The 26,541-nt window shown below is 27.8% G+C and overlaps 1 protein-coding gene across 1 annotated transcript; it reads left to right on the top strand.

Moving 5' to 3' along the window:
* Positions 1-151: 151 nt before the first annotated feature.
* Positions 152-19,933, top strand: blw (ATP synthase subunit alpha blw, mitochondrial). The gene is made up of 10 exons (XM_087169242.1): positions 152-282; positions 797-869; positions 2,373-2,542; positions 4,981-5,154; positions 8,368-8,534; positions 8,617-8,765; positions 8,843-8,994; positions 11,928-12,260; positions 17,748-17,892; positions 19,475-19,933. Exons 1-10 carry the CDS (start codon positions 217-219, stop codon positions 19,705-19,707), a joined length of 1,662 nt encoding a protein of 553 aa, XP_087025368.1. The 5' UTR covers positions 152-216; the 3' UTR covers positions 19,708-19,933.
* Positions 19,934-26,541: the final 6,608 nt, after the last annotated feature.

Raw genomic sequence — 26,541 nt, forward strand, 5'->3', positions numbered from 1 at the left:
AACAACAGAGCTTTATTAAGTTTCCTCTGCTTGTAAATTTTTGTTAAAAATTATTTGGTTTCAAAATCTTTAATTTTTACTGCCTGAAATCATAGGAAACTATAAATAGCATTAATTCAGTAACCGTGTACTCGGGGACTTCACTTGTGATACGACGATTGTGGTCGTGTTCACCTTTCGTCCTTTCGAAAGAGTTTGTACTAAATAACTTAAAAAATGGCTTTTATGTCCCTTCGTTTAACTAGTGTTGTCGCTAAACAACTTTCACAAAAACTACCAAAGGTAAATAAAGCTCTTAGGCATTTTTAAAAGAACATTGCATTTCTTAAAATATATATTAAGTTAACAAAACAGCATGCTATCCACCGGGCGGTGTTTTGAAAATTCAGATTTTATCTTCATTTATTCAAAAGCAAAACATTGTTGAGCGGAATATCAATTAAATATTACCATCTTTCTCTTTTAATAAACAATTTCATTTATGCGACAAATAAGATACCGAGACATCTTCCTCAAGCCTAAGTTATTTCCTCTGATATTTAATATTCTCGGCTCTAAATTGGAGCCAGTATTTATGAACAAAATATATATGTTTTCTAAAATTTGCTTGTATGTGACTTAAATTTTCAATCTCAAAACTTATTTAATGCTTTTTAAAGGTATGCATAGCACAAGATATTTTTTTATCATTAGGCCTCAAGTAAATTGAAAGGGCATTTAATAATTAAAATAGTCTGTAAACATGTATAGTATCTCTATATTTTATAATTTATGTGTTGCATATTATATTTTCCAGGTTTCGCATAGAATATCTCCATGTCTTGCAAGATATTTGAGCACAAGCAAAGCTGCTGCTGCAGCAAGTCAAGGTGTGAAAAATTAATTTAGTCTCCAAGATTATTTAGCATGTTGAAATTGCATTTAAAAAGTGTATTTACTTTTAAATGTCTCATAATTGTGTCTAAGAAACCTTGTTTGTATTAAGGTTATTTTAAAGGACAAACCTAGGTTACCTTAACTATGGTGTTTCACATAAGAATCTTAATTATTTAAATAAATTTGCAAATTACGGAAACAGCATTTAAATTGTATAAGAATGTAATAGAATTATTTTTGTTCATACAAGATGTAAAATTTTACTTTAAATGGTAAACATTCTTCAATGTCTACCGTTTTATCTATTTTTAATTCTCCAAAGACTATCATTGCTATAGTGATGAAGTATAAACTTATTTTTTATTCAGCTAATGTTTAAAATAGTTTTCAGTTTTCGAACTGCGAATTTAAGGTTGAAGATATAAAATTGATATTTATTCAATGCATACCCTGCTTTTGCAATTTTGGTGAAAATTTTTTTAAGGTATTGAAATTATTCATTGTAAATTTAGTAATCATTCTAAATTTATTTAAAATCTGTCCAAGTTATTATTTCAAAGAAAACAATTCAGTAGTTTAATACCAATTGACAAAAATAAAAAGGTTTTTTTTTTTTATTTACCTTCCAATTCATCTGATAATGTGTATGAATAATACTTAATCGTAATCAATAATGTAACTAAAACAATTAGTTTTTCTAACTAATCACTGAAACAGAATAAAACTAGTTACTTTCGTCCAAGAGCTAAATATCGTAATATTTCAATAACTGAGAATATTTCTCATATATCCAAAGAAGAGTAAATTAGTTTCAATCAGAATGTATTAAAGAAAAATAATTATTTCAAGTTTCTTTGGGCAAAAATAAGTATTTTCCATTATTGGTATATATATATATATATACGATATTCGTATATATACAATATCTATATGTTTAATAAGTTAAAATAGCTCTTATATTGAATTTAACAAAACACTTGATGGGTATAGTTGAAATATGTTTCTTGCTAGCAAATTGTTTTACACAATGCTAATGGGAGAATATAATTTAACAATTTTAATCCACTTTTTTCTCTAAATTTATTTAGTTCTCCATTTTGAAATATAATAATTTACATATACTTTCTTAGCATTACTTCTCTGGTTAAGACTTAGACTATCAGTAATATTGGATTTAAAAAAGAATTATCCCTAGGAATATATGTATAAATGATAGTGCATAAAAATAACTTAGTATGTTAGATTTATTTTTTAAAAAAACGACAATTTGTTTAAATAAATTTCTTAACCAATAATAGCTTATTTAAATCAATTAAGTCATGCTAATCTTGGTTAATACAATGAAAATTCTATAAAGATAGCATTATTAAAAAAACTTAAATATGGATGCTTTTTATTTATAATATGAATATAAAATTAATTAAACAAGTCAAGTAATAGTTAAGCTATTTTTGACGCATATGCAGTAGTTATTTTAAATGTACAATATTAAACAGGTGCAGCAGAAGTGTCTAGCATCTTAGATGAACGAATCCTAGGCTACACACCCCTTGCCGAATTAGAAGAAACTGGCCGAGTACTCTCAATTGGAGATGGTATTGCTCGTGTTTATGGCCTTACAAACATTCAAGCTGAGGAGATGGTTGAATTTTCCAGTGGCCTTAAGGTAATTCTTTAATTGGTCTAGTAATTATGGAAAAAAAGTATTTCTTTTGAAAAATTAATAGATACAGTATATTTTCACTAAAGGCTTTGTTCTGTTATTATAAATGATACCTAAAAACTTCTTTATGTTTGTTCCTTTTTTGTTGAGAAATAAGTGATTGAAGAGAGAAGATTAATTTCTTCTTGATAAACAAGGAAGACATATTTTCCATTTTATTTTTTCACTCAGAATTGAGGGGGACCAATCTTGAGACAATAAGACAAGCAATTTCAAAGTTATTAGTATTATATACTCAAGAAGTATATAATACTAATAATACTTCTTAATTTGTAATTACCTATATGTGCATCTAATAAATTATACCTAAACAAGTGTGCGTGACTTATGTTGTTTTATTTGATTCAGTGAGAAAAAATACATAGAAACAATGTCTCACTTGTTTAGGTAGCAATATTGAATATAAAAGAAAATAGGAATAAGTAGAAATATGTATTTTTTAAATAAAATGCTTATAACTTCTAAACTATTAGTCTAATTGCCTCCAGATTAGTCTGACTCAATTCAGTGGGGGAAATACTTTGAAAATATACTTCACTTGTCTGTCTGAAAGAAAATAAATTCTCCCAGACAAATCACGTTCATTTTCCTCATGAAAGAGGGAAGCGTACTTCAGAGTGTGGGACAGTTTTTAGGTAGCATTTATATTAACATAACTAATTTTTTAATGTTAAATGATTTCTAGTAATCATAGTAAGCTGTTAATTGAAAAATAGTAATTGGTGCCGTCTGACCAATGACCAGTTATGTTATTAGTCTGACTCAATTCAGTGGGGGAAATACTTTGAAAATATACTTCACTTGTCTGTCTGAAAGAAAATAAATTCTCCCAGACAAATCACGTTCATTTTCCTCATGAAAGAGGGAAGCATACTTCAGAGTGTGGGACAGTTTTTAGGTAGCATTTATATTAACATAACTAATTTTTTAATGTTTAATGATTTCTAGTAAGCTGTTAATTGAAAAATAGTAATTGGTGCCGATTTTCCTCTATTTAGAACAATTAATAATTATTTTAACTCTTATGAGCGTCTGTGATTTAAATAATTTGAAGCAGAACCACTGGTTATGTTTTGTTCATTTAGTTATATCTTTATATGCTTTAAGAATATAGTTTTGGAATGAAAAAATATAAGTAAAACAAAATATGTATTTGTTTACAATCTGCACTAAAAACTTGCTATTGTTATTTCAGTTAAGTGTAGAAGTAAAACTTTTGCATAGTTGTGAGTATATGTGACATATGTGTTAAATGTCACAATCTAGTGTAGTTATAGATAATTTGCTATGAACTTAGTTGTGACATTGTTTTTTCTCATGATTTCTGTACTGCTCTCTCAGCTTAACGTTCTCCACCTTGCTTTTGCAAAACAATTTTTGTATGCCACAGATTACAGCTGTTTTATAGATTGCAAAATAGTTCCTAAGGTTTAAACAACTATTGGAAAAACTTCAATATAATTTGATTCGGAAAATAATTTGATCATCTAATATAATGAATCATAAATTACTGAAACACAGAAAAATTTAGCTCGTACTGTGAAATACCTAACTTTTATTCAGATTTTAAATTTGCCAGAAGTTTTGATTGTTTACAAACTATATATATATATATATATATATATATAAAAACTTTGAAAGCATAAACATCTTTGAAATAAATATGAAAAGCCTATGCTTAAAAAGAGACATTAAAATAGCTAATTTTCTGATAACGTAATTAACTTAATAGTTTTAAATTGCATGCTTAAGTTTTAGATTAGTAATTTTTGCTCTCCACATGGCATTTAAATTTATTTTTTTGAAAGTGGCTAATAAGAAAATTACTTTAAATTACCCTAATGAAAGTCATATAAAAGGTGCATAAGTTCGCACTTCTAAGTTATAGAAAAAATTAGTGATTTTTTCAATTTTAATAATTATTTTCTAGAAACATGACACATTAAGGAAACTGTGACTGATAAAGTACTAATATGGCATGTGCAAATGAATACTATTTTTTAGTAAATTTAAAAAAAATATTCAGCAGTATATTAGTTGGGATGCTATTTTAGAATGTTTATACGGTGATGTTATTTATAATTCGCATTAACATACAAATTTATATATATATAAATAGAACATATGAATTTATACATATAAATAGTTAAGGTACAAAATTATTTTCTCTTGCTAACCATGTGAAAAGGATCCCTTAAGAAAAAGAATTGTAATTAAAAAAATATCTATTAAAATCTGGTGTAACCTTTAAACTCAGGTTGAGAATTTATTGTATTCTAAAATTTTAATTTATTTATATCAACATTTTTATTATGGATTTTCTGATCTCTCATTGCTGTTATGTTTTTTGGGTTTTAAATATGACTTTATTTTATGTATAGGGTATGGCCTTGAATCTTGAACCTGATAATGTTGGTATTGTAGTATTTGGTAATGACAGGTTAATCAAAGAGGGTGACATTGTCAAACGTACCGGAGCTATTGTGGATGTTCCTGTTGGTCCTGAAATTTTGGGTAGAGTTGTAGATGCTTTAGGAAACCCTATTGATGGAAAGGTATTTCTTGGTGCTTTTGTTTTATTTTGCTATCATTCCATATTTTATTAAATTTTACCTGTTTTCCCTTATTGAAGATTAGTCTTTAATTCTTGAATTTGTATTGTAAAATTAATTTCATGTGTTTCATTCATCAAGATTAAGTGAGTACAAATATGCAAATTAAAATTTTGTTACTGAATGAACAGTAATTTAAGGATTGTTAAAATGGCTGTAAAATCTTGGAAATTTGCTTATTAATGAGAAAAGGATCACGTAAATTTTAATACTTTATTTTTTTAAACTTCATGCTTTTCCAATTAAATTCTATTTACAAGTCTTATTTATATTTTTATTTTGTAATTACTTAATATATATTCCACACTTTGCAATGTCAAATCTTCTAACTTGTATTTTCTTTTAAATATTTATGTACTTTAAATATATTGATTGATTTCATTACTTATATTATTACTCAAAACCTTAAATGCACTACTTTACACCATGAACAATTGCAGCATCTTTTATTTATTTATTATTTTTTTTCAATCCTAATTTATTGGAAATTCTTTCCTTTAACCGAAAATCTGATTGCTTTTTTCGCCAAGTTTTTAATAATTTAGTTCTTAAACATTTTATTCAACATTTAAATTGCCCCAAAAGACCTCTGTAAGTGAAGTGATGCAGTCAAAAACGATCACTGATTGGTTATGACATCACATTTGCTGAATGGATATGTGCTGCCTCCATCTACTAAGGCTGTTTCATTGCTCTTTTCGTTTTGATATTACTTATATCGTATGAACACCCTTTTTAAATTATTAGTAAAAATTTTGTGAACTAAATTTATTGTTTTGAGAATGTGCAAAATGAAAAATTTTAACTATTCATTTTTTTGCTAAACTGTTCATTTATCACTTAAAATCTGAAGAAATGACTATGCAGCTCTTCACAGCTAGTCAACTTTTGCTGAAATCATTGGTGTTAAAGTTCAAATAAAATATATTTTATTCCACTTATTTTTAAGTTACAATAATGCTCCATTACAGCCTAATTACTTAATTAAAATCAGTCACGGATTGGATTGAAATTATATTTATTTAGATATCTGATGGATGATTTTAGTATTCATTATTGCATTAAAACAAATCAGTATTTTCACAAATCTAGTCCAAAGTAAATACTTACTAATGCAGTTTATCTCTTTTTCTTTTACTACTATTTATTAAGCATTTAAATACACATTAATGCTTGTATTTATTATTCTTTGAGTAAATAGGAATTTTGTTAGTTAGAAATTATTTTGATTTACAAATTTCTCTCCTTATTTTTGCAAACTATTTGTTAGTGTTTGCAATGAAAAATTCCAAAATAATAACATGAATATATTTTTAATTTTAAAAAATTTAATTAAATTAGTTGAAAAAATCTCGAGTTATTGCAGTCAAGTCGGTTTTGCCGAAATATCAGCACTTTCGAAAATCTAATTTAAATATATCTATCCATCATTATCGCCTTAATCTACTTATACTTAAAATTTCACTTTATGTTATTTAATTTAAACATAATTTCAGCAAATGTCATTAGCTAGATGTTTTTGTATCACTAAAAGCTAAAGAATAATAATTTAAAAAACGAAATGAAAAAAAATTCTAATGCACATTAATAATTATTTAACTGATATTTCTAAATACAGTAATGTGATATTTATCATTCTCTGAGTAAATAAGAACTTTTCTACAGCAAAAAAAAAAAAAAAAAAATTATATGCATTTATAAAATTTAATTCCTGTTTCTGTAATGTATTATAATAACTGAATAAATGCATATGGTTGGTTTCAAATACTCGTATAACATAGATTAAAGCAATTAAAGTTAATAAAATGCACCAGAATATTTTTTTTAATTTTATTTATTTATTTATTTTTTTTATTATTATTTTTTTTTTTTTTTAATTTTTTTTTTTTTTAAAGCAATTAATTTTTAAAGCTTTGCTGGGATAACAAGTTTTTCAAAAAGCTGTTGCTTTGAGGACGATTCCCTATTTTGAATTACGCTAGAATAAACAATTGAAAAATATCAATAACTTAAGATTTCCAACTTTTGAATTCTAAAAGTATTCTTTATAAAAAGACGGTTCATAATTTCTTTCACTTAACATGAAAAGAAATTAGAAATATTCTTCGAAATCAAAATTATTATGGTTAAAAAAAAATGGAAGGACAAATTGTATCATTTTAATAAGTAATGTAATAAGTTCGGTGGGTACCACTGTAATATGACATTATAAAAGTAGGTTATAGTGAATCCACATTTTCATTAAGCTACATAAAGGCACAATTTATCATACAGATAATTATTGACAATCTAAAATAGAAAGATTTAATTACGAAAAGACAAAAGAAAGCAAAGTGAAGCGTTTTATGCTTAATAAATAGCACTTTTAGGAAAGTAATAAAATGTTATATTCTAAATACTTTTAAGATTTTTTTTAAAAAATTTACAGTAATTTTCCATTTAAATTTTTATTGCTCTAACTGAAATATTTTTGTTGATCTTGATCAAAATACTGACTATTTTGATATCAGAAATCCTCTTTTAAACTTTAATCTTATAAAAATTTTATTAAATATGTATCATAAAATGATTAACTGTTTGTTTCAAAATCTTAAATGTATGAAAATGCAGTTTTAATATTCCCTGACATTAGGAACAAGTATTTAGTATTTTAGGCATGACCTGCACTTTAAAATTTTAGATACCCTGAACTTTAATTTTAGAAAAATATATATTTCCGCCTAGATAACTAAAATAACAATCCAATGTTCTTTACCTTCATCGACAGTCCCATGTAAAATAATCAATTGTTTAAGTAGTGCTGTACCATATTATTTTCTATGGGTCAATATAACTCAAAATTTCCACATTTTAGCAATTGTCAAGCTGATTTCCAAATTTTAACAATAATGTATATCTTATACTTTTTGATAATTTATCACCTGTTTCAAAGATTAAGAACCCATGATATCCTGTCACCTTTCTTTCACAGTTTCAAAATATTCTGCATTTTATGGGCAAGAACATCAAAAGAAATAGATTAAAAAAAACTGAAGGACAAATGCAGAATTATTAATATTTTGTATTTGGCCACTGAATTTTTGCTCTGTACCTCGTAAGTTAATATTTATTAACTTTAAAGTTTTAATAATTCATTATTTTTCTTTAATTTTCAAGGGCCCTATCCCCTGTAAGCAACGAGCTCGAGTTGGTGTAAAAGCTCCTGGTATTATTCCTCGTATATCTGTACGAGAGCCTATGTTAACCGGAATTAAGGCTGTAGATAGCTTAGTACCCATTGGAAGAGGGCAGAGAGAATTGATTATTGGTGACAGACAAACAGGGTAAGGTTTTTCCCTAACCAAAGTTAATTTTGTTTTAAATGAATTTTATTTTTAAAGATAATTTTTTTTATTGCTCTTGCAGTAAAACTGCCATCGCAATCGACACAATCATCAATCAAAAACGATTCAATGAAGGTTCTGATAACAAGAAAAAGTTGTTCTGCATCTACGTTGCTATTGGTCAGAAGAGAAGTACTGTTGCCCAGATTGTAAAAAGATTAACAGACTCAGGTATGCTTTAGTTGCCTGCTTTGCTTAATCTGAGTGAATGTTTTTGATCTAACCTAAATGCTATGTTTCATATTTAGATGCCATCAAATACACTATCATTGTGGCTGCAACTGCATCTGAAGCTGCCCCTCTACAGTACCTGGCTCCATATTCTGGATGTGCCATGGGTGAATACTTCAGGGATAATGGAATGCACGGTCTCATCATTTATGATGATTTATCTAAACAGGTGCGTGATAAGATACAATTTAACCACCAAAACAATTTTATATCAAATGTATGTTGTAAAAGCAGGAGTGGAGATTTTCTTTTTTATAATCGTTTGAGTTTCTAGTAATAAAATTTATCAATGGTATGAGTGTAATACATAATTTTAAATCTTGTTATATATTGGTAAAACTGTTGCAGTTTCACCAATTGTGCGGTTTGGTGTTTTTAAATGGAATATCTTAAAATTCAACAAATTATGCTGGAAAGGTTTTGCTTCAGTAATAAGTGGGGTTTTTTTTTTATTATTATTATTCTCATTTGATCTGCTTAGCTTCTGAACTTTTAATCGATCAATTAAAACTTTTTATCGATCAATTCAAAGATTTAATGAAATTATAATTAGTAATTTTGGTCCAGTTATGAGAATAAATTTCCTAGTTACTGTTTATTTTATGTTATAACTTTTATGTGTTTTCTTTCTAGTCTATGCAGCTCAGCATTAATCAAACGGGCTTAAAAAAGTTTTTTTTTTTCGTAACGCATTGGTTATAATATAATGAAAAAAAATTATTGTTGAGTGTTTTTTTTGTGACAAGCTGATTGTATTTTTATTTTTAATAATTTAACAAATTAATGGATTGGATAAATTTCAATTCTACACATTTTTATTTATAATTAAAATTTTCTATACCTAAATTTTTTTTTTTTTTTTATGCAAGATTAAAATGGATGTAAATGAAAATTGCTTTTAATATAATGAATAAAATGATTGTTGAGTGTTTTTTCTTTAATAAGCTGATTGTATTTTTATTTTTAATAATTTAACAAATTAATAGATTGAATAAATTTCAATTTACGCATTTTTATTTATAATTACAGGGTATCCATGCACCTGGAAAGTCATGAATTTCAGTATTGAATAAAATTTGTCATGAAATGTCATGGTTTATACTATTTTTTAAAAAAAGACATGGATTTAGGTCTCCAAAAAATCTAATTTTTAAATTGCAATCCCCCTCCCCCCAATTACAACCTGTTCCAAATATCCAAATTCCTAACAAAATCATCACTCAGTCATATTTTATTAGAATATAAAATGATTATATCATGTTCTTTAAAATTTATGGTGTTCTTTCAAAAAATGAAAGAAAAAACATTTCTGGAGCAAATCATCTTTTTATACTTCTGTCATTTAAAATTTTTATTGTTTATTTTTTGTTTTTAAATTTTATCAATTTAAAATTCTAGTTGAAGCAAACCAGTCGTTGGCGAATTCTTTTTATTCCAAAATGAGAACAGAAAAATCAGGAGTAATTCTTACCTTTCTGATGAACTAGAAAAGTATCTTTAGAATATAATTCTGCAGAAAAAAAGGGGAAAAAATTATTTGCTTTTGTATTTTTTCAGCTATTTTATTGTTTCAACTCTTTCTTTACTCTGTTTTTTAAATTTGAAATCTGTGAAGGTGCAGAGTATAACAGTTTTGGTTATACCTATCATTATGAATAATGTTATTATAATGCTTTTTTTAATTTATTGATGCGTTTTTGTCGGAGAAAATAGTAACTTCGTTAAGTCATGAATTTGAAAATCTAAAATGTAGCAGATACCCTGTAATTAAGGTAATTAAGATTTTCTATTCCTCAATTTTTTTTAACAATAATTGTTAAAACAAAGAGTTTATCAAGAACATAGTTAATTGATTACTTGTAAATTTATATGAATGTTTATTTAAATAATTATTTATAATAGTTCTTTCACCAAAGTTTGGGTTTTTGTCACTTGTCAAAAAATTTACCAACCCTGGTTTTGCATTCCCCATTATGAAAAACTTCATACAGCTTCAAATTTACATAAGATTTTGTCCATGCAATAGTAAATTTGTGCAATTAATATGTTTAGTTAAAACTTCTGAAATGTGTCCTGTAATTTATTGAACTGTGTTTTGCTATGGTATATTTGTTTCGGTTTAAATTTTTATACTTTCAAAATTCAGGTTTTCGTTTACTTAAGCATACTAGCTTAGTTTGGGAGAGAATTTGTCACACTTTCGTATTAAACATAATTCAATGTTTATAAATAGTCAAAATAAATTTTTTTTAAAGAAGGGTTTGTAATTTTTTAAGTCATATCTAGTAAAAAAAAATTAAGTAACTGGAATTTTTGGAAATCTTTGAAAAGTATTTCTTTAAAATAATAATCATTTATTGGATATTACGATTTTTAGTTTATTTTCCATGTTATCTTTATTAGCTGCAATTTTAAAAAAAATGCTGCGTAATTATAAAGATATCAATCCACAACAAAGATGAAGTTTTTACTTTTTTTTTATTATTACAATGCACCATTTTTCTATTAAATACTATGAAATGAAGCACTAAAAATTTTGGTATTAAATACTCATAACAGCTTTTATGGTTTTTTTACGCTCCTCTCCTGCTTTTTTCCCATTTTGAAAATTAAATTTTTTTTACTGATAATTTTAATTACTTTTATAGACTACTATTATAGTTTCTTGTTCTTAATTTTTTATATGTCATTATCGTGGCATTTTTAATGAAAAGGAATGATTAAAGTTGAGATTTTCATGGAGTAATCTGTTTTTTTTCCCCTTTTTTAATTTGCACTCATCAGAAATCAGTAGGTTTTTTTGCATTCTGGATAATTGTGCTTCTACTGCCCATCACACCTCAAGATAGATAAGGTATACAACAAATAGTTAGGAGTTTATTTATGCTATATGATTTTATATTAAGTTTACCTGGTTTTAAGGAGTTTAGAAATGTCATTGAGTTTGTGTTTTAAAAGCTTTCGGTAAAAAAGAAAAAATTGTAGTCAATGTTAATTTTGCATACACACCTAGACAATGTCAATTTTTTTTAATTTATAATTACTTGTGATTGTATTGTTTTGCTGGTTTCTAAATTTCACTAATTCAAAAATATTGTGCAGGCTGTTGCTTACCGTCAAATGTCCCTGTTGCTGAGGAGGCCCCCTGGGCGTGAAGCTTACCCTGGTGATGTGTTCTATCTTCACTCTCGTCTTCTAGAAAGAGCAGCAAAAATGAATGACACTTTCGGGGGCGGATCCCTCACAGCTCTCCCTGTTATTGAAACTCAAGCTGGTGATGTATCAGCCTACATTCCCACTAATGTCATCTCTATCACCGATGGACAAATTTTCTTGGAGACTGAGCTCTTCTACAAGGGCATCCGACCAGCCATTAATGTCGGTCTCTCTGTCAGCAGAGTCGGATCTGCTGCCCAAACAAAAGCCATGAAGCAGGTTTGTATAAATGCTGAATTCAGTACATTTTTTGCATTTCGCTCATTTAGTCTCGCTTTTTTGTTTCAAAATTGTGTTAAAATATATTTATCTATTTTTAAGTAATAGTTGAATTTTTAACTATGTGAAACTGCATATTTTACATTGAGTATGACACATGGTGCGTGGCTTTTTTAAAAAGTGCTTAAAGATGCTTATTTTTGTTTTTTAAAAACCCTAAAAGTGCTTTTTCCATTGGATGTTTTTAAAAAGTGCTTAATTTTCCCTTTTCGAAAATGAGATTTTTTTTTTTTTCCTTTACCGTGTCGATGTTCGCCATGTGCTATGCAAAAGCGCGCTTTTCACATTGTTCTGTTCTATGTTTTCACAATTCATTCAACTACAGTCCATTTCGTCGTACCGTCAGTCCATAGCAAATGAAAGCGCCAATCATTTTACAGGTTTAGTGAAATACTTGCGAGTCTGCATGTGCATCCACTGAACTGGGTTCGGTGAGATTATTGCACTCTTATGTGAAACTCTGCTGCATTTTGCAAGATATTCTCCATTTGAGGCCTCATTTTCCAACCTCTGATATTGAGTTGAAAAATCTCTTGATCTTTTTATAATGGCTAATATAATAAAAAAAACGTTTTTTTGTCAGATAATGGCTATTTTATCATGATCATATAAAGTCTTATTTTGATTATAAAATAATATTATATATATATATAATTATATATATATCTATTATATATAATTCTCTTACGTGGCTCCCAAATTTTGGCTGTATTTCTTTTCCGCAGGTGGCAACGTTTGCTTTGTTTTGAAAACACCAAAGCATTCTGCCTTTTAATGATGTGTTTCTGATCTAATATATATAATTCTCTTACGTGGCTCCCAAATTTTGGCTGAAGTACTTTGTACAACTAAATAAGATTCTTTTCACAACAGTTAAATATTTACTTTATTTTCTTCATTCCTAGAGAAAACAGTCGGCAAATAAAGTTAGGTTAAAAAACATTTCGCTAAAAAAATAACGATTTCTAAAAGAAATAAAAATAAACAACTTAAAAAATAAAATTGCTGTTGCCAGCCATAGAATTTTTTAAAAGTTAACTTAGCAACATAAATCAAAATGACATAGAAGCGCAACTAGATCAAAATTAAGATACCTGCGAGCTTGAAGTAACAAATCCTTCAATTCTATAAGTGTGATGTCGCGAAATGCCCAAATTAACAATTGTGTTTTTAAAGAATTTCTCTCTCTCTCTCTCTCTCTCTCTCTCTATATATATATATATATATATATATATATATATATATATATATATATATATATATATATATATATATATATATATATATATATATTTGCATTTTACAACTTATTCATATTAAACTTCTGTTGTGTGTCTGATTACTGACATTTAGAACAAAATTAAGGTTTAGAATTGCCTCGGAGAAATTTGAATTGTTAACAATGACTTAAACAAAAGTTTTACTTTAACTGACGAATACTATATTATAATTTTAACTTTTTCTATGATTATACTCATTTTCTTTCTCTTTTCTTTGTTTTTTATACATTTTATATTTTTGTGATAAAATAAAAAACTTATAGTTGTTCTGCTTCTGAACACCGATGAAAACACAAAGTTATGGGCTTCATCAACAATCAAAAATATATACATTTATTTTACAAATTCCATATTATTAAAGTGGCGCCCTTCAGAGAATTAAAAATACAAAATTATCTTCATCAAAGCTGATGCTTTACATCCGGCGTTCAGTGGCAGACTACTATTTCATATTGTTTTACAACACATGGCTTTAGCCCTCTGGTGGGAAAGACTTTAAAATAAAACTTACAACAGTTACTTTTCTCAACAACTGAAATTTAGAATAGTGTGATTAAGAAAAATATGTGAACTGTTTGCAATTTCAAATTAATATTGAAATGTATAGGTTTAGAATTTTCTGCAGTGAAAAGTTTTCGGAACTTCAGTATTCAAAAAAGTATACAAAAACTAGACGTTAAGAACGTATCCAATGAGCGAGCAAAGCGAGCATTGGATTGCGAAGCAATCCGAAATGAACTGTGAAAGCAGTTCTGGGGGTTGGTGAGCTCCAGCGAGCAGGGGGCGAAGCCTCCTAGTATATATATAATTATATTGTAAAATAATTATTTTGTATTTTGTTAATGTATACAGTGCTTAAAAATATTTTTTGAGTGCTTAAAAAGTACTTAAAAGGTGCTTATTTTTTGTTTAAAGATTTGGCTATGCACCCTGATGACAGATATATCTGTTTATGGGAATTAGACCTAGGTTTGCCAAAGTTAGTCTAGCCCAGAAATGCCCAGCTGGTTTTTACTGGCAGAATACTTGAAGAGGAAGTGTTAATTGATAACTCACATGCAAAAATTTAAGATATTCAGATTTATAGTAGCAAAAATTAATGTAAAATAATAAAGATGAACAAATATAAAGCTCTGGGTAAAGGAAACCACTTTATTAAATTGTGTCGCTTTTTAGTCTGTAAAACAAATAACCTGAAATATTACTAACTACACATATTGCATAGTTTATTTGAATTGTAATTTCTTCAGGGTTTGTTAAAAATACATCAACTTATATGTATGATATACATCCAATTTTAATTTAAAATGTTTTCTTAATCTGGTATTTAAAGTAAAAAATGTGTAAATAAACTTTCTACTTATAAAAAAGCTTGTCGATTGATGAGAATTTTAAAAATCTTTATTTTTTCACTACATTCAATACAGAATAAAATAGATTTTATTAAGTGCATTATTATGCATTGTAACTGACATAATTATTCCTAACATTAATGTTTGCAGTTTCCTTTTGTAATTCTGACATCTGCTTCACTCTTCTGAGGAAAAAACTAGTCATCAAATTTATTAGCTAAAAGTATTCAGTATTTGTTCTGATTATTATGTATTCTTTATTTTCTAGCTTCTTTTTAAATGATATTTATTATTTTCTAGAGTATGTTTGAAGATTTTTCTCTTTGAGATCTAGTTTATTAATTGTCAATTCTACTTTTTTGTTAATTTGTCATTACACTGTCTTTTTTTTTGTGTGTGTGCTAGAGCTGAATCATATGTTTATTTCAACCTACTCATATCTTCATTGTTACTGCTTCTTTACAATTATAGTTAATATAATTTTTTTACTATTTCACATCTTTGTTTTCATAGTCCCATAAATCATTAACTTTTGGGCACGAACTCCACTTAAGCATATGTGTTTCTATCTTTGAAATCCTGATCCATCTGTTCTAGTAATTTATTTTCAGTTCAATTTTACTTCATTTTATTCAGATTAATTTTGTTTCTGATTAGTTGGTTCAAAGTTTAGTTGAGTATTTAATTCCGAAAATGCATTTTTGGACTTCATCCAGTTGAATAGACTGTCATCTACTTGGTCACTGATTATTTTTGCGTGAAACTGATCATTTTTCTGTTATTTTAGCCACGGTTTTAAAATAAGATATTAGTTTCAATGATTCATAGGTTTTTATATTAGAGTTCTGGTAAGCAATTATGTGTGACGTTATTTTCAATCCAAATCATATCTGTTCAAGTGACTGATTATTTTGAGGTCAATTTAATTTGAATCCTAACCCATCTTCATGATTACTGATTATTCTCAAATCTATATTATCTTTTATTCTTTCATTTTAACTATATTGTAATTGTGTATTAGTTTAATTTTTTTTTTTTTTTTCGAAAAAAAAAGTTTAGGTTAGAGTTTACAGGTTACATGTTTCTAAACCCATCGCTTTACTATTTTATTTATAATTTAATTAGGTATAAAATTGCACTCTTCCCTAAAAGTATTATTTACTTAGCTTAAATCCTTAAAAATAGTAACGAATTTTGTTAAGTCAAATATTTTCAAACAAAATATTTGACTAAACAAAAATATTTGAAACTAAAATTTAAATATTCAAAACAATATTCAACAAGAATGGCTGTCTTAGCTTTTCTTTCCAAATTTACTGAACATAATACTTTGAAATTTTATTGAATGCAATAATTAAGAAGAAATGTGACAATTTTTGTTCATGAAGAAAAAAGTGTAAGGTGATGGTAACGATGAAAATTATTTTATACTTCTGGGTATTTTGCTGTTTATTGTTATAAGTTTACAAATTTAAAATAACATTAATTAGAAATATATCTTAGGTTAGCATCTATTTTATTCTCTCATTTTTTTTTTTTTTTTTTTTCCTTTAACAAAAGTTATTAAGTTTTAATTCATTCCTATAGCTTATTTATTTTTGAAAATTCTTTGATTAAATTCCTTTTGGAAAAAGTTTATTTTTTTCCGAGACACTGAAAGGAACAAAAATAAACTAAAATTTGAAAAAGACCAGTGCAATTGTTAAACAAATAAGTACTAGCTTAAATTCAAACACATTAAATTTAGTATAGCACAAAAAGTTAAGTTTCTCTTCACACATACTCTTTTTAAATTTTTCTGTAGAAAAACTGGGCTTGTTTAATATTTTAGAATCTTGTTTCTGTTTGCTAGTATCTTATTTGATAATAAATTTTGTTGATTGTTTTAGAAGTTTAAATTTCGTCATGAAATTGTATATTAATTACATGTGCATGTAGTTAATATACAATTGCTTAGGTGTTGGTTATGAAATACTGAAAAAACAAATTTGTACAATTTATAATTTTTTAGACATAAGATATACAAACAGATAGGGTTAAAAATTATAATCTAAGAATCAAGCATCAATGACCTCTAAATATTTTATTTGTAGCAAAAGCGATTCTGCTAGTTGTACTTTTAAACTTATATTTTTATCCACAATATTTATCCTTTTTTTATTACGTTTCGTAAACAACTTTTTCAGGGGTCATTCTATACCGTAAAAAGCTTAGGGCGCTAAAAAATTTTATGCGCTATAGTCTCATAAAAATAAGCACCTATTACAAAGAAAAGCATATTTCACCAAAAATTGATTAGCTTTTAAAATACCCTATGTATACAAAATTTTTAATTTTATTATTAAAAAGGAAATCTTTCTTTTAAAGAGAAATAATTGACTTTTAAAATCTATTTCAAAATGGCCAATATCATGTAGATTTTCAGTGCAATCATTCTGAATCAAACCTGTAAAAAAATCTACTAAAATACGAAATTTGCTGGACAAAATTACGAAATTAGTATTGCAATGAAACGAAATCTGTCTTTTTTATTTGTATATGTAATGAAATACCAATATGAACGAAGCAGAAAAATAAAAATTCCTCACGTGACTTATTAGCTTCGAAGTCTATATGTACATAAGAGATCTGCTTGATTTGCTATGTAACAATTCTAGGTTTGTTTTTTCCTTACTTAGTACCTTTTTGATGTTTGCAGAAAATTGTTAGAACTGGCCTATACTATTTTAGCTTCATTTTAAAAAACAATATGTAATTTCTTTATATTGAAAATTCTATTTGTATTCTTTTCATAGGTTGCAGGCTCTATGAAATTAGAGTTGGCTCAATATCGTGAAGTAGCTGCTTTTGCCCAGTTTGGTTCAGATTTAGATGCATCTACACAACAGCTTTTGAGCAGAGGTGTAAGACTTACTGAGTTGTTAAAACAAGGACAGTATGGTATGTTTACTTTCTTATTTAAGGACTTTTTAAATTGATTCAGCTGTCCCCCCTCTGGGTTTCTTTTTCTTTTCTTTTTTTCAGATGCACATAAAAAAAAAATTAAAAAAACTGTTTACCCGCATCCTATAAGTAGATAAAGTACTACATAGTATAATTTTCCCTAGAGAATTAACAAGAGTATCAAGTAGCCTTCAATTAATTGTACTGAAAATACTCATTTAAATTTTAATAATAAATATTATTTAAAAATGTAAAACTAAAAGGCATTTGAGAATGTATGCCAAAAGATTACTAAATTGCAGTTTCAAATAGTTATTTCTTTACTATATCTTGTAGGAAGCCATTTTTATATTTTTATTAATAGTGTCTTCAGATCAGCAATGTTATAAAACCTTGGAAATATTTGTATCTATAATATATATTCATTCATTGTTTTAAAAAGGTTCCCTTCTAATTGCAACAGGATTAGAGATATCTAAATATAGATGGATTCCAATTGAAATTAGTTAAATATTTGTTAAAACCCTATAAATCTTACTTACATAAGGCATATTAAGCAAATTTTTTAACTAAAATAATTTGCAATTTTATATAAAATGTTAACATTTAAAAAATGTTATTATTTTGCTTGCACTTGATATAATTATGTACTACTATCCTTCTGTTGCAGTATAGTGCGACGCAGTCTTATTTTTATATATGTCATAACTGCCAATTCTACTGGATTTTCCAGTAGACTGCTCGATTTTGTCACTTTCTCCTGGTCTACTGGTTTAATAAAATTAAAAAAAATCTGTTTTTTTGCGCGCTTTAGAAACTTCCATAAAATTTAATAGAGTTTCCTGAAAAAAGTCCTGTTGGAATAGAATTTTTTCACAATTTTTTGCTTGCTTGAATATTTAAATTAGTATTGCAGATACATAATGAAGCGAACCTCGTTTATAATTTTCAGTTTATTTTTATTTAGTATGTATAATAATTTTAAAAAATCTTAACTATCAATAATAGATTACTTATCTATTATTCAAAATTATGAGTTTACATAAAAACATTTCAAGTTCATATAATATCAAACATAAATGAAAAATGTAGCCAGCCATTTATTGTAAAAGATTGTCTTAATAGTGTAAAATAGTTTTCGTATTTTTATGATAATTAAAAAATCCCTAAGTTTCCCTAGATGTAAAATATTTCGTATATTTTGCAACAGTTATTAATAACTCAAATGCATTTTTTCATATCCATGTTGGCAATTATGTATCGATATAAATCTGGGATAAAAGTGGTTAGTTCTTTTACAAAGTGATATTTTATTATCTGTAACATCTTAACTTGATTTTTTTTTTCTTGTTACAAATCCAGCGTGATTTAATTACTGGAAAAACTTAACAATGTCACTTGTTGTGTTTTCCTTTAATTTAAGAATCCGTTAATGAACCTAACTATTTTCCTACTGTTTAATTATCATTTGTTTATAAATTAAATTACTATAAACTATCGGTGTTTTAGAAATAATGTTAATGTATAAGTTTTATCTTTGTAAAATTTATTATTTTATTGACTATGTGATCATTTGCAGTACCAATGCCCATTGAGGACCAAGTTGCCGTTATCTACACTGGTGTCCGAGGCTACCTAGATAAACTTGACCCATCTCGAATTGGTCAATTTGAGAAAGATTTCTTGCAACACGTCAAGAGCAGTCACCAAGATCTTCTTGACACCATTGCAAAGGAAGGAAAAATCAGTGATGAAACAGATAAGAAAATGAAGAAATTAGTGTCTGACTTTGTAGCCAACTTTCAAGCTTAGGACCCAAATTCTTTAAATTAACTTTTGTTTCTTCTAAAACTTCATTTTAGAGTATTAAAAAAAATATTTAGATGTACATGATGCAATTTCTGAAATTCGTTCACATGTCATTTTCACATGAGATTGGTCAGGAAAAGTTGTAGATGAACTTGTTTTTCAAATGCCTGCCCTGGAAATATATTTCAATACTTTGATTTTTTTTTACAATAAAAATCTGAAATACCTCTTTTGTTGTTTTTGTTTAAGAAATATTTCTTTCCTCTTTGACACTGCTATATCTGTTGGATTCATTTAATCTTAATTATCAAATTAATAGTCATAGGGTTAGGTTTTGTTATCACAAAACTTGATACTTTAGATGAGTGCAGTCAAAATTCTTTTTTTTTTAGAGAAGGTCTTAATATTTTAGTATTTCTCAATTTTTGCATAGAGAAACATTTTCTTAGACTGAAAGAGAAAAATTTTAAAGAAGCTATCACCAGGTCTTGAACCAGTCAAAGAAATTAATATATATATATTTTTTTTTTAATCGAATTTAATTCGAGCAATCCCTTAAAAGTATATACTAAAATTTTATTTTGTTGTGAAGTTTTTTATCTGTATTTTAAAATTTAGTTCCACTTTGAAAATTATAGCCTTTAAGCAATTTTATCGAATTTTTTAATCAAAAGAACTAGATATTTATCTATATGCAGCTCAAAATTAAAATGGTAATAATCAGTGTTTTTAAGAGTCTGGCAGTTTTTTTAAACTTTATTTTGTTGACATTTATAAGGTGTATGTGTTTTTAAGGTCAAAATTAAAGTTTCTGTAAAATTTTAACATCAATTTACATGGTATTGAGTCTTAAGACTTTAACCTTTAAAATCTGCTTATGCAGACAGTAATTCACAAAGCTATATGTTTCAATATATAATTAATGAGTAGTACCCATGAAAAAGCAAGATCTCTGTGGTGTACTCTTGTGTGTGTTTTTTTTTTTTTTTTTTTTTTTTTGCTTTGCCGAAAGTGATCAGTTATAAAATTATTTGGAAAAAAAATTTTAACTATAGCAGAAAGAAAATTTAATTTAGATATATGGGGACTTATTCAACTTTTATAATGTGGTCTCTAAGCTTTGAATACCTAAATAATTAGGGGAAAACAGGTGTAGTTTAAAAAAAATTTTGATTACACCCTATATGAATATCTGAAGTAGTTAAAACCCTCCTTGAAGCTAATTTCCTCAAAGCTATGGGTTCAGGTTGGTCATTAACCTCACCCCTAAAGGCACTTCTATCTGTGATGCAGCGTCAAGGGTGAGTACTTAACTTGCCATCACAATTTGTGAGGTCACTTTCTTAATTAAGACACAGATCTGAATGAGGAAAGTTCAGGTCCCTGTACCTATGATACTGCTCATTGACAGACTACTGGACTTTCAATTCCACAGATTTTACGAGCATGTACTCAGCGGAGCTTGTCAAAGTCGAGGTTCGAATCCCGGACCAGAGTCAAATTCTCTAACCACTGGGCTGCTTCAGCCCTGTAAAAGGTAGTAGGTAGCCTTAGTTGACCGTCTATACTGCTGCAGACATTGTCGAACTGATTGAGCATAAATTTGTTTTGCAAACGACTACAGATTCACACACATCGTTAATAATGTGGCTGGTGGTCATGCAGATTAGATATCTTTTTAGCATTTGGTAATAGGGGACTACTGAAACCCAGATCGATTAGCATAACCATCCTGAACCTGTCTATCCCGTATTCTGTCGAAGGTTAAGGGTTATAGGCTAATTCAAGCAGCAATACTGTTGTGACCCCCTCCCTACACTTGTCCTCAGAACTGCTCACGCTCTAAGCTTCGTTATCTAAGTTCGCCTTGCTTACTCCTTTATCTACAAAGGAAAAAGTTACAAATAAAATCTTAATTGGCAATCCACTCAATATAATTGTTTTGATGTTCGCTTGTAAAAAACGCAACTTAATATTTTAATTACTCCCCCAGTAGCAGAATTTACTCAGTCGATTTCACCATCTTAATAAATCCTAAAACCTGGTAGAGATTATTATTGTAAAAATATTTCTTACCCAATAATATGTAAGGCTAAATTTTAATTCGAAAATTTAAGGTAGGTAAAAATTTAACTCTAGAAATATAGATTTTATAAATTTAATTTAAAACGTGAAATTATACTTAATAAGAAAGAAAGAATAAATCTATATTTAAAGCATCTAAACTAAACAGAAAAAAAAAGTTATACAGATTGAATTTAGCTTAAAATTAATGCAATAAATGTTACCTAGAAGTACCATTCCAGGGTATTCAATTACAACAGAAATATCCATAATGATCACAGATGAAAAATAATCTACAGACACTGATAATCTGCAATACCCGATGCCATGCTGAAGAGTTTCTGGAGAAACTTAGCTCAACTTTTGCACGCCATTTTGCTTATAAACAATCAGCTAACGTCATAGGTCCCATGTGTGGGTATCAGTGATCTTCTCTTGAAGTGCAAGTACCCAAATTTTCCTCCAAATACGGATTTGACAAACGTTCTAGTTTTCGATTGTGAGTTGTTTTTTTAACGAATTAGACTTGTTTTGGTCAGAACAAAACGCAGGCAATTATCTAAAATAACTGTTATTCATGATAGTAGAATACTATATTTTAGCAAGACAATAAAATAACGCATTTTCTCTGATAAACTTTGACCCTTAATATTCTCTATTATATATATATATATCTTTGTCTCTTAATATTATATTAATTATTTTTAAATGATTTATAAACATTCAATAACTAGGGACAGAACGAACCATGGTCATAAAGGGCCCTATTTTTGAGGGGGACGACATTAAGTTAAACAGTCATAATAGTTAAATAAATAATCCCTAGAAACTGGAGCGGTAAGATATTAGATAAAAAAAAACTCATTCGCTTCAAGAATATGTAGACAGGAAATAGCAGTCGATATGTTTCAAGAGAAGAAACAAAAGTGATTACAAATATAAAAAGTAAAGTTGTGAACAAAAAATGGATTTTTCGTTGAATTCTTTTTTTTTTTTTTGCCATTTTATGTTGGCAACTTTACGTTTCATATTTCGAATTACTTTCATTTCTTCTCATTCAGGTCTGGCAACTGTTACTTCCAATAATCTGTTTTCGAAGCGAGATAAATTTTAAATAGGTAATAGTCATAATAGTTCTCTACATTCTACACATGAGAAAAATTTTTTTTACATGTGCTAAATACCTGCAAAAAGATAAATAATTTTTCTCTCCCTCTTATTTTCAACTTTTATGGAATTTAAATCGATGGCGATTCACTAAAATTTTATTCATTGGTCTGAAATATTAATGGAGACTTTTAAAAATTTTTAATTATTGAAGGAGACATATACCAGACGACCATGAAACGAATGTTTGTAAGAAATTTTGTATGAAGTATAGCTTTTATACAAGTTTTTTTTCTACAGCTAATTCAAAATATTTGTAGAAATATCGGATTTATTTCCTAAGAAATGATAGATTTTTTCTGGGTGTTTTAAAAATGAAAACTGCGCTCCGGCAACAAAAATCATAACTAGAAGACCTATCGGCTGTATTAATCTGCATTACAAATCAATGTCAATAACCTGATTAGTGTGGCTAGCATATAATTCACAAGGGAAAAACTATCAGCGGTCATTTCCATTTCAAGTTGTGTTTTCTTTTTTTCATTCCCTTATACCCGCATCATTGTAATATTAATTTTTTCCCTGTTCGACCTAATTTCAGCAATTTTAGTCGCTTCCTTCTCTTTTTTTCTTTAATATAGGGAGTGGTACAAACGAAACAAATTGTCCGTGATTTTAACAACCTTAGCTCAGCAGTCATGAATTCAATCAATCTGAATAAGAATATAACAATATTAATGAAATCAAAAGGGGAATTTCCAACTAGATCAGTAATCAGATTTATCAACATTATTCTATTCGCAGACGATATTCTTTTTTTTGTTATTTTATGGAGAATCGTTTGGAAATAGTCGATATTACGCCTATCTAACAAAGGGTAATATATATCCTTCTAGTCATTATATTTTCTAGAAATATCTGGATAATTCTTATTGTGTATACCCTACCAAAAAAGTAAGAAGAATTTAAAACCACTCACTAAAAGATACCGACGAGAAATTTTGTATTAATGTATGTTACTAAATGTATACTGTTTTCTACAAGGATAATATTGCTTAAAAAAAAAAACTGAATGTTATCATTCAGTTTTAAATTCGGCCATCTAAAAAGCATTACCTGATCAGATGCTCTTTGACCAAATGGATGCTGGTAAATTAAATTATTTCGCGAATCATCACGCAATATACGCATTAAGATTTATTCTAGATTTTCAAAAGAAGAAATTGCTAAAAATTATTCTATAATCACTTTTAAAAGCATATAAATTTTTAAAGTAGTTTTATACAATATTCTTAGAAATATACGGGCTGACAAAGAATAACTTCGAGAGTTATAGTTCTATAATTTTAATGCTTAGTAAAATAATACAAACCAACTTTCAAATCAATATAAATGTTATTACCTGCAATATATTTACAAATTCTTAAAGTAACCATCTTTGGCCTTAATGCGGAGTTGCAAATAAAAGTTTCTGCTTGTCTTAACTCATCTGCTGATATTTCGTCCTATTAATCATACATGGAGTTTTAAAGGATGGCAGTTTTGCAAAGTTTAGTGCATCATCAACAGAAAAAATTCCATTGAATTGAAATCTGTTAAATAATATGGCCATTCTTTTGCTGCAATAAAGCCAGGAAAACTTGGCTTGTCTTATTCTTGAGTGCTTTTAGTCTAGTGTACTGGAGCAATATCCCGCTGAAATATCTATTTTTGGTTTCAAAAAGTTTTGCGTTCAAAGAAGCATAACATCTTTCAAAATAACAAAAAAATATTAAGTTTCAGACAAACTTTTATTTTATCGTTTGACGCCGACTATTTGCATTGCAATGATGTGAAAAGCAATGTTATACATTATATGTGCAATACGGATAAAAAAGTGAACACGAAGAATAACTTTTAATCTAATGATCGGGTTTTCACATACTAGGACTCAATCTTAATTGTCCGATGGCCTGAACTTCGGGCCGTTGTATAAGTAATATACTTTTTTTTATTGTTTACCACTTGCGTTAAAAAGGAATAAGTTTCTGTGATTACAAATGTCATGCTCACAGGCGTGTTTTGCTACTCCAAATAAAAATTAATTATGAAATAATATGCTGTCAGTTTGTATTGTTTAAAAAATGTCTATTGGCAAATGCAAGAAAAAAGTGTACAGTAAATAATTTAATCTCGTTATAATAGTAAGACTATATTTAGAAATAATAGTGATCAGGGGCGTACGCAAGGGAGGGGTTTAGGGGTTCAAACACCCCCCTTGAGCTCAGACAAAATGACAAAAATAAAAATTTTAGTAGAAATTATGCAGGCTATTATTTTTTAAGACTAAGTAATTTTATTTGCCTTATGCCTACTTTTTTCCCTCTCACGGTATTTCTCAGAATACTGAAAAAATAATTTTCTGTAATAGGGTTGTACTTTTGAAATCAAATTCACGTGATACTGTTACGGGCGAGCCCCGATCGCTGGTTCCTTTCTGTCCTGCCAGTCGCAATAGTTTTCGAGACTGGCTGGAATTCGCGAGGTCTTTACGCGATGATTCTGGAATTCTAGACGTTTTGTCGTCTTTGAGACAATTCGAGAATTTTGGACATTCGGTGAAAAATTATATAAAAGGGGAAACGGAGTACAGTGGAGTTAGTTAGTCAGACTAAGAGTTACCTCTGCCGCTTGTCTTTCGGAGCTCGTCTCTAAATCTGTTTTGCTTTGTCTCAACAAAAAGCCAAATTCAATAGCCCAACCCGTCGTCGCCACTATTTCGACTAGTGAAGAAATCGGTAACAATACCATTGGAGATACTGTGATCGTTGAAATTATTCATTCCAGCTCGAAACTTTGAGATTGTAGCATAGCAATTCAACGGGTAATAATAGAATGAATGGATTGGCGCTCTTAAACATTCATAGAAAATTTACCCCAGCTGTAGAAGACATTTTAAACGAACTTGCAAAAAAACCCCGTCCTTTAGATATTACTGTATAAATCAATACATTTTTAGCGTGTTTGTATGCTGATTTAATTCACTATTTGTTGGTAACTTATTTTTTCTTATTTTTTGGTCAAATTCATTTATTTTCTATAGAATATTCACATTTATACGGTTATTATTAAGGTAGCTGTTACATTATGAGTAGTTTTTTCTGGCTTGATTAAATCCTACTTTTTAATAAAAATAAAATATTTTATCTCTTATTATAAAAAAAAAAAAAATATGTTCTTAAACTTAAAAAATCAAATCAAAATTTAACTAAACAATGTTGTCTAAATAAAAAGTCAAAATTGTCTAGCTGTCTAAATTAGGGAAATAATAGTGCTTTACTCGAATTTCTTTTAGTAGTTTCAGAAAACTATGAACCCCCTCCTTGAAAAAATTCTGCGTACGCCACTGATAGTGATAAAAAGTCATAATTCTTAATGCACATTTTAGTTATTATAAGTTTCTTGAAAAATACAGTTTTTAATTCACATTTAATTTGTTTAGGTATTAAACAATTAAAAACTATCAATGCCTCTTACTTCTACTGCAATTGAAGTTCAAAATTTCTAAAAATGAAAACTCTCCTCCCCTTACTAAATTTCTCAGAAACATTTCCCTAAATTTTTAAATAATTATCGATTACCTTACATTTCAGTCAGTCTCATCTGTTTTTACATGTTGAAAAACGT

The sequence above is a fragment of the Parasteatoda tepidariorum genome, chromosome 8 (assembly GCF_982258835.1).
Source record: "Parasteatoda tepidariorum strain Cologne lab strain chromosome 8, Ptep-v5.0, whole genome shotgun sequence".
NCBI classification, from domain to species: domain Eukaryota; kingdom Metazoa; phylum Arthropoda; class Arachnida; order Araneae; family Theridiidae; genus Parasteatoda; species Parasteatoda tepidariorum.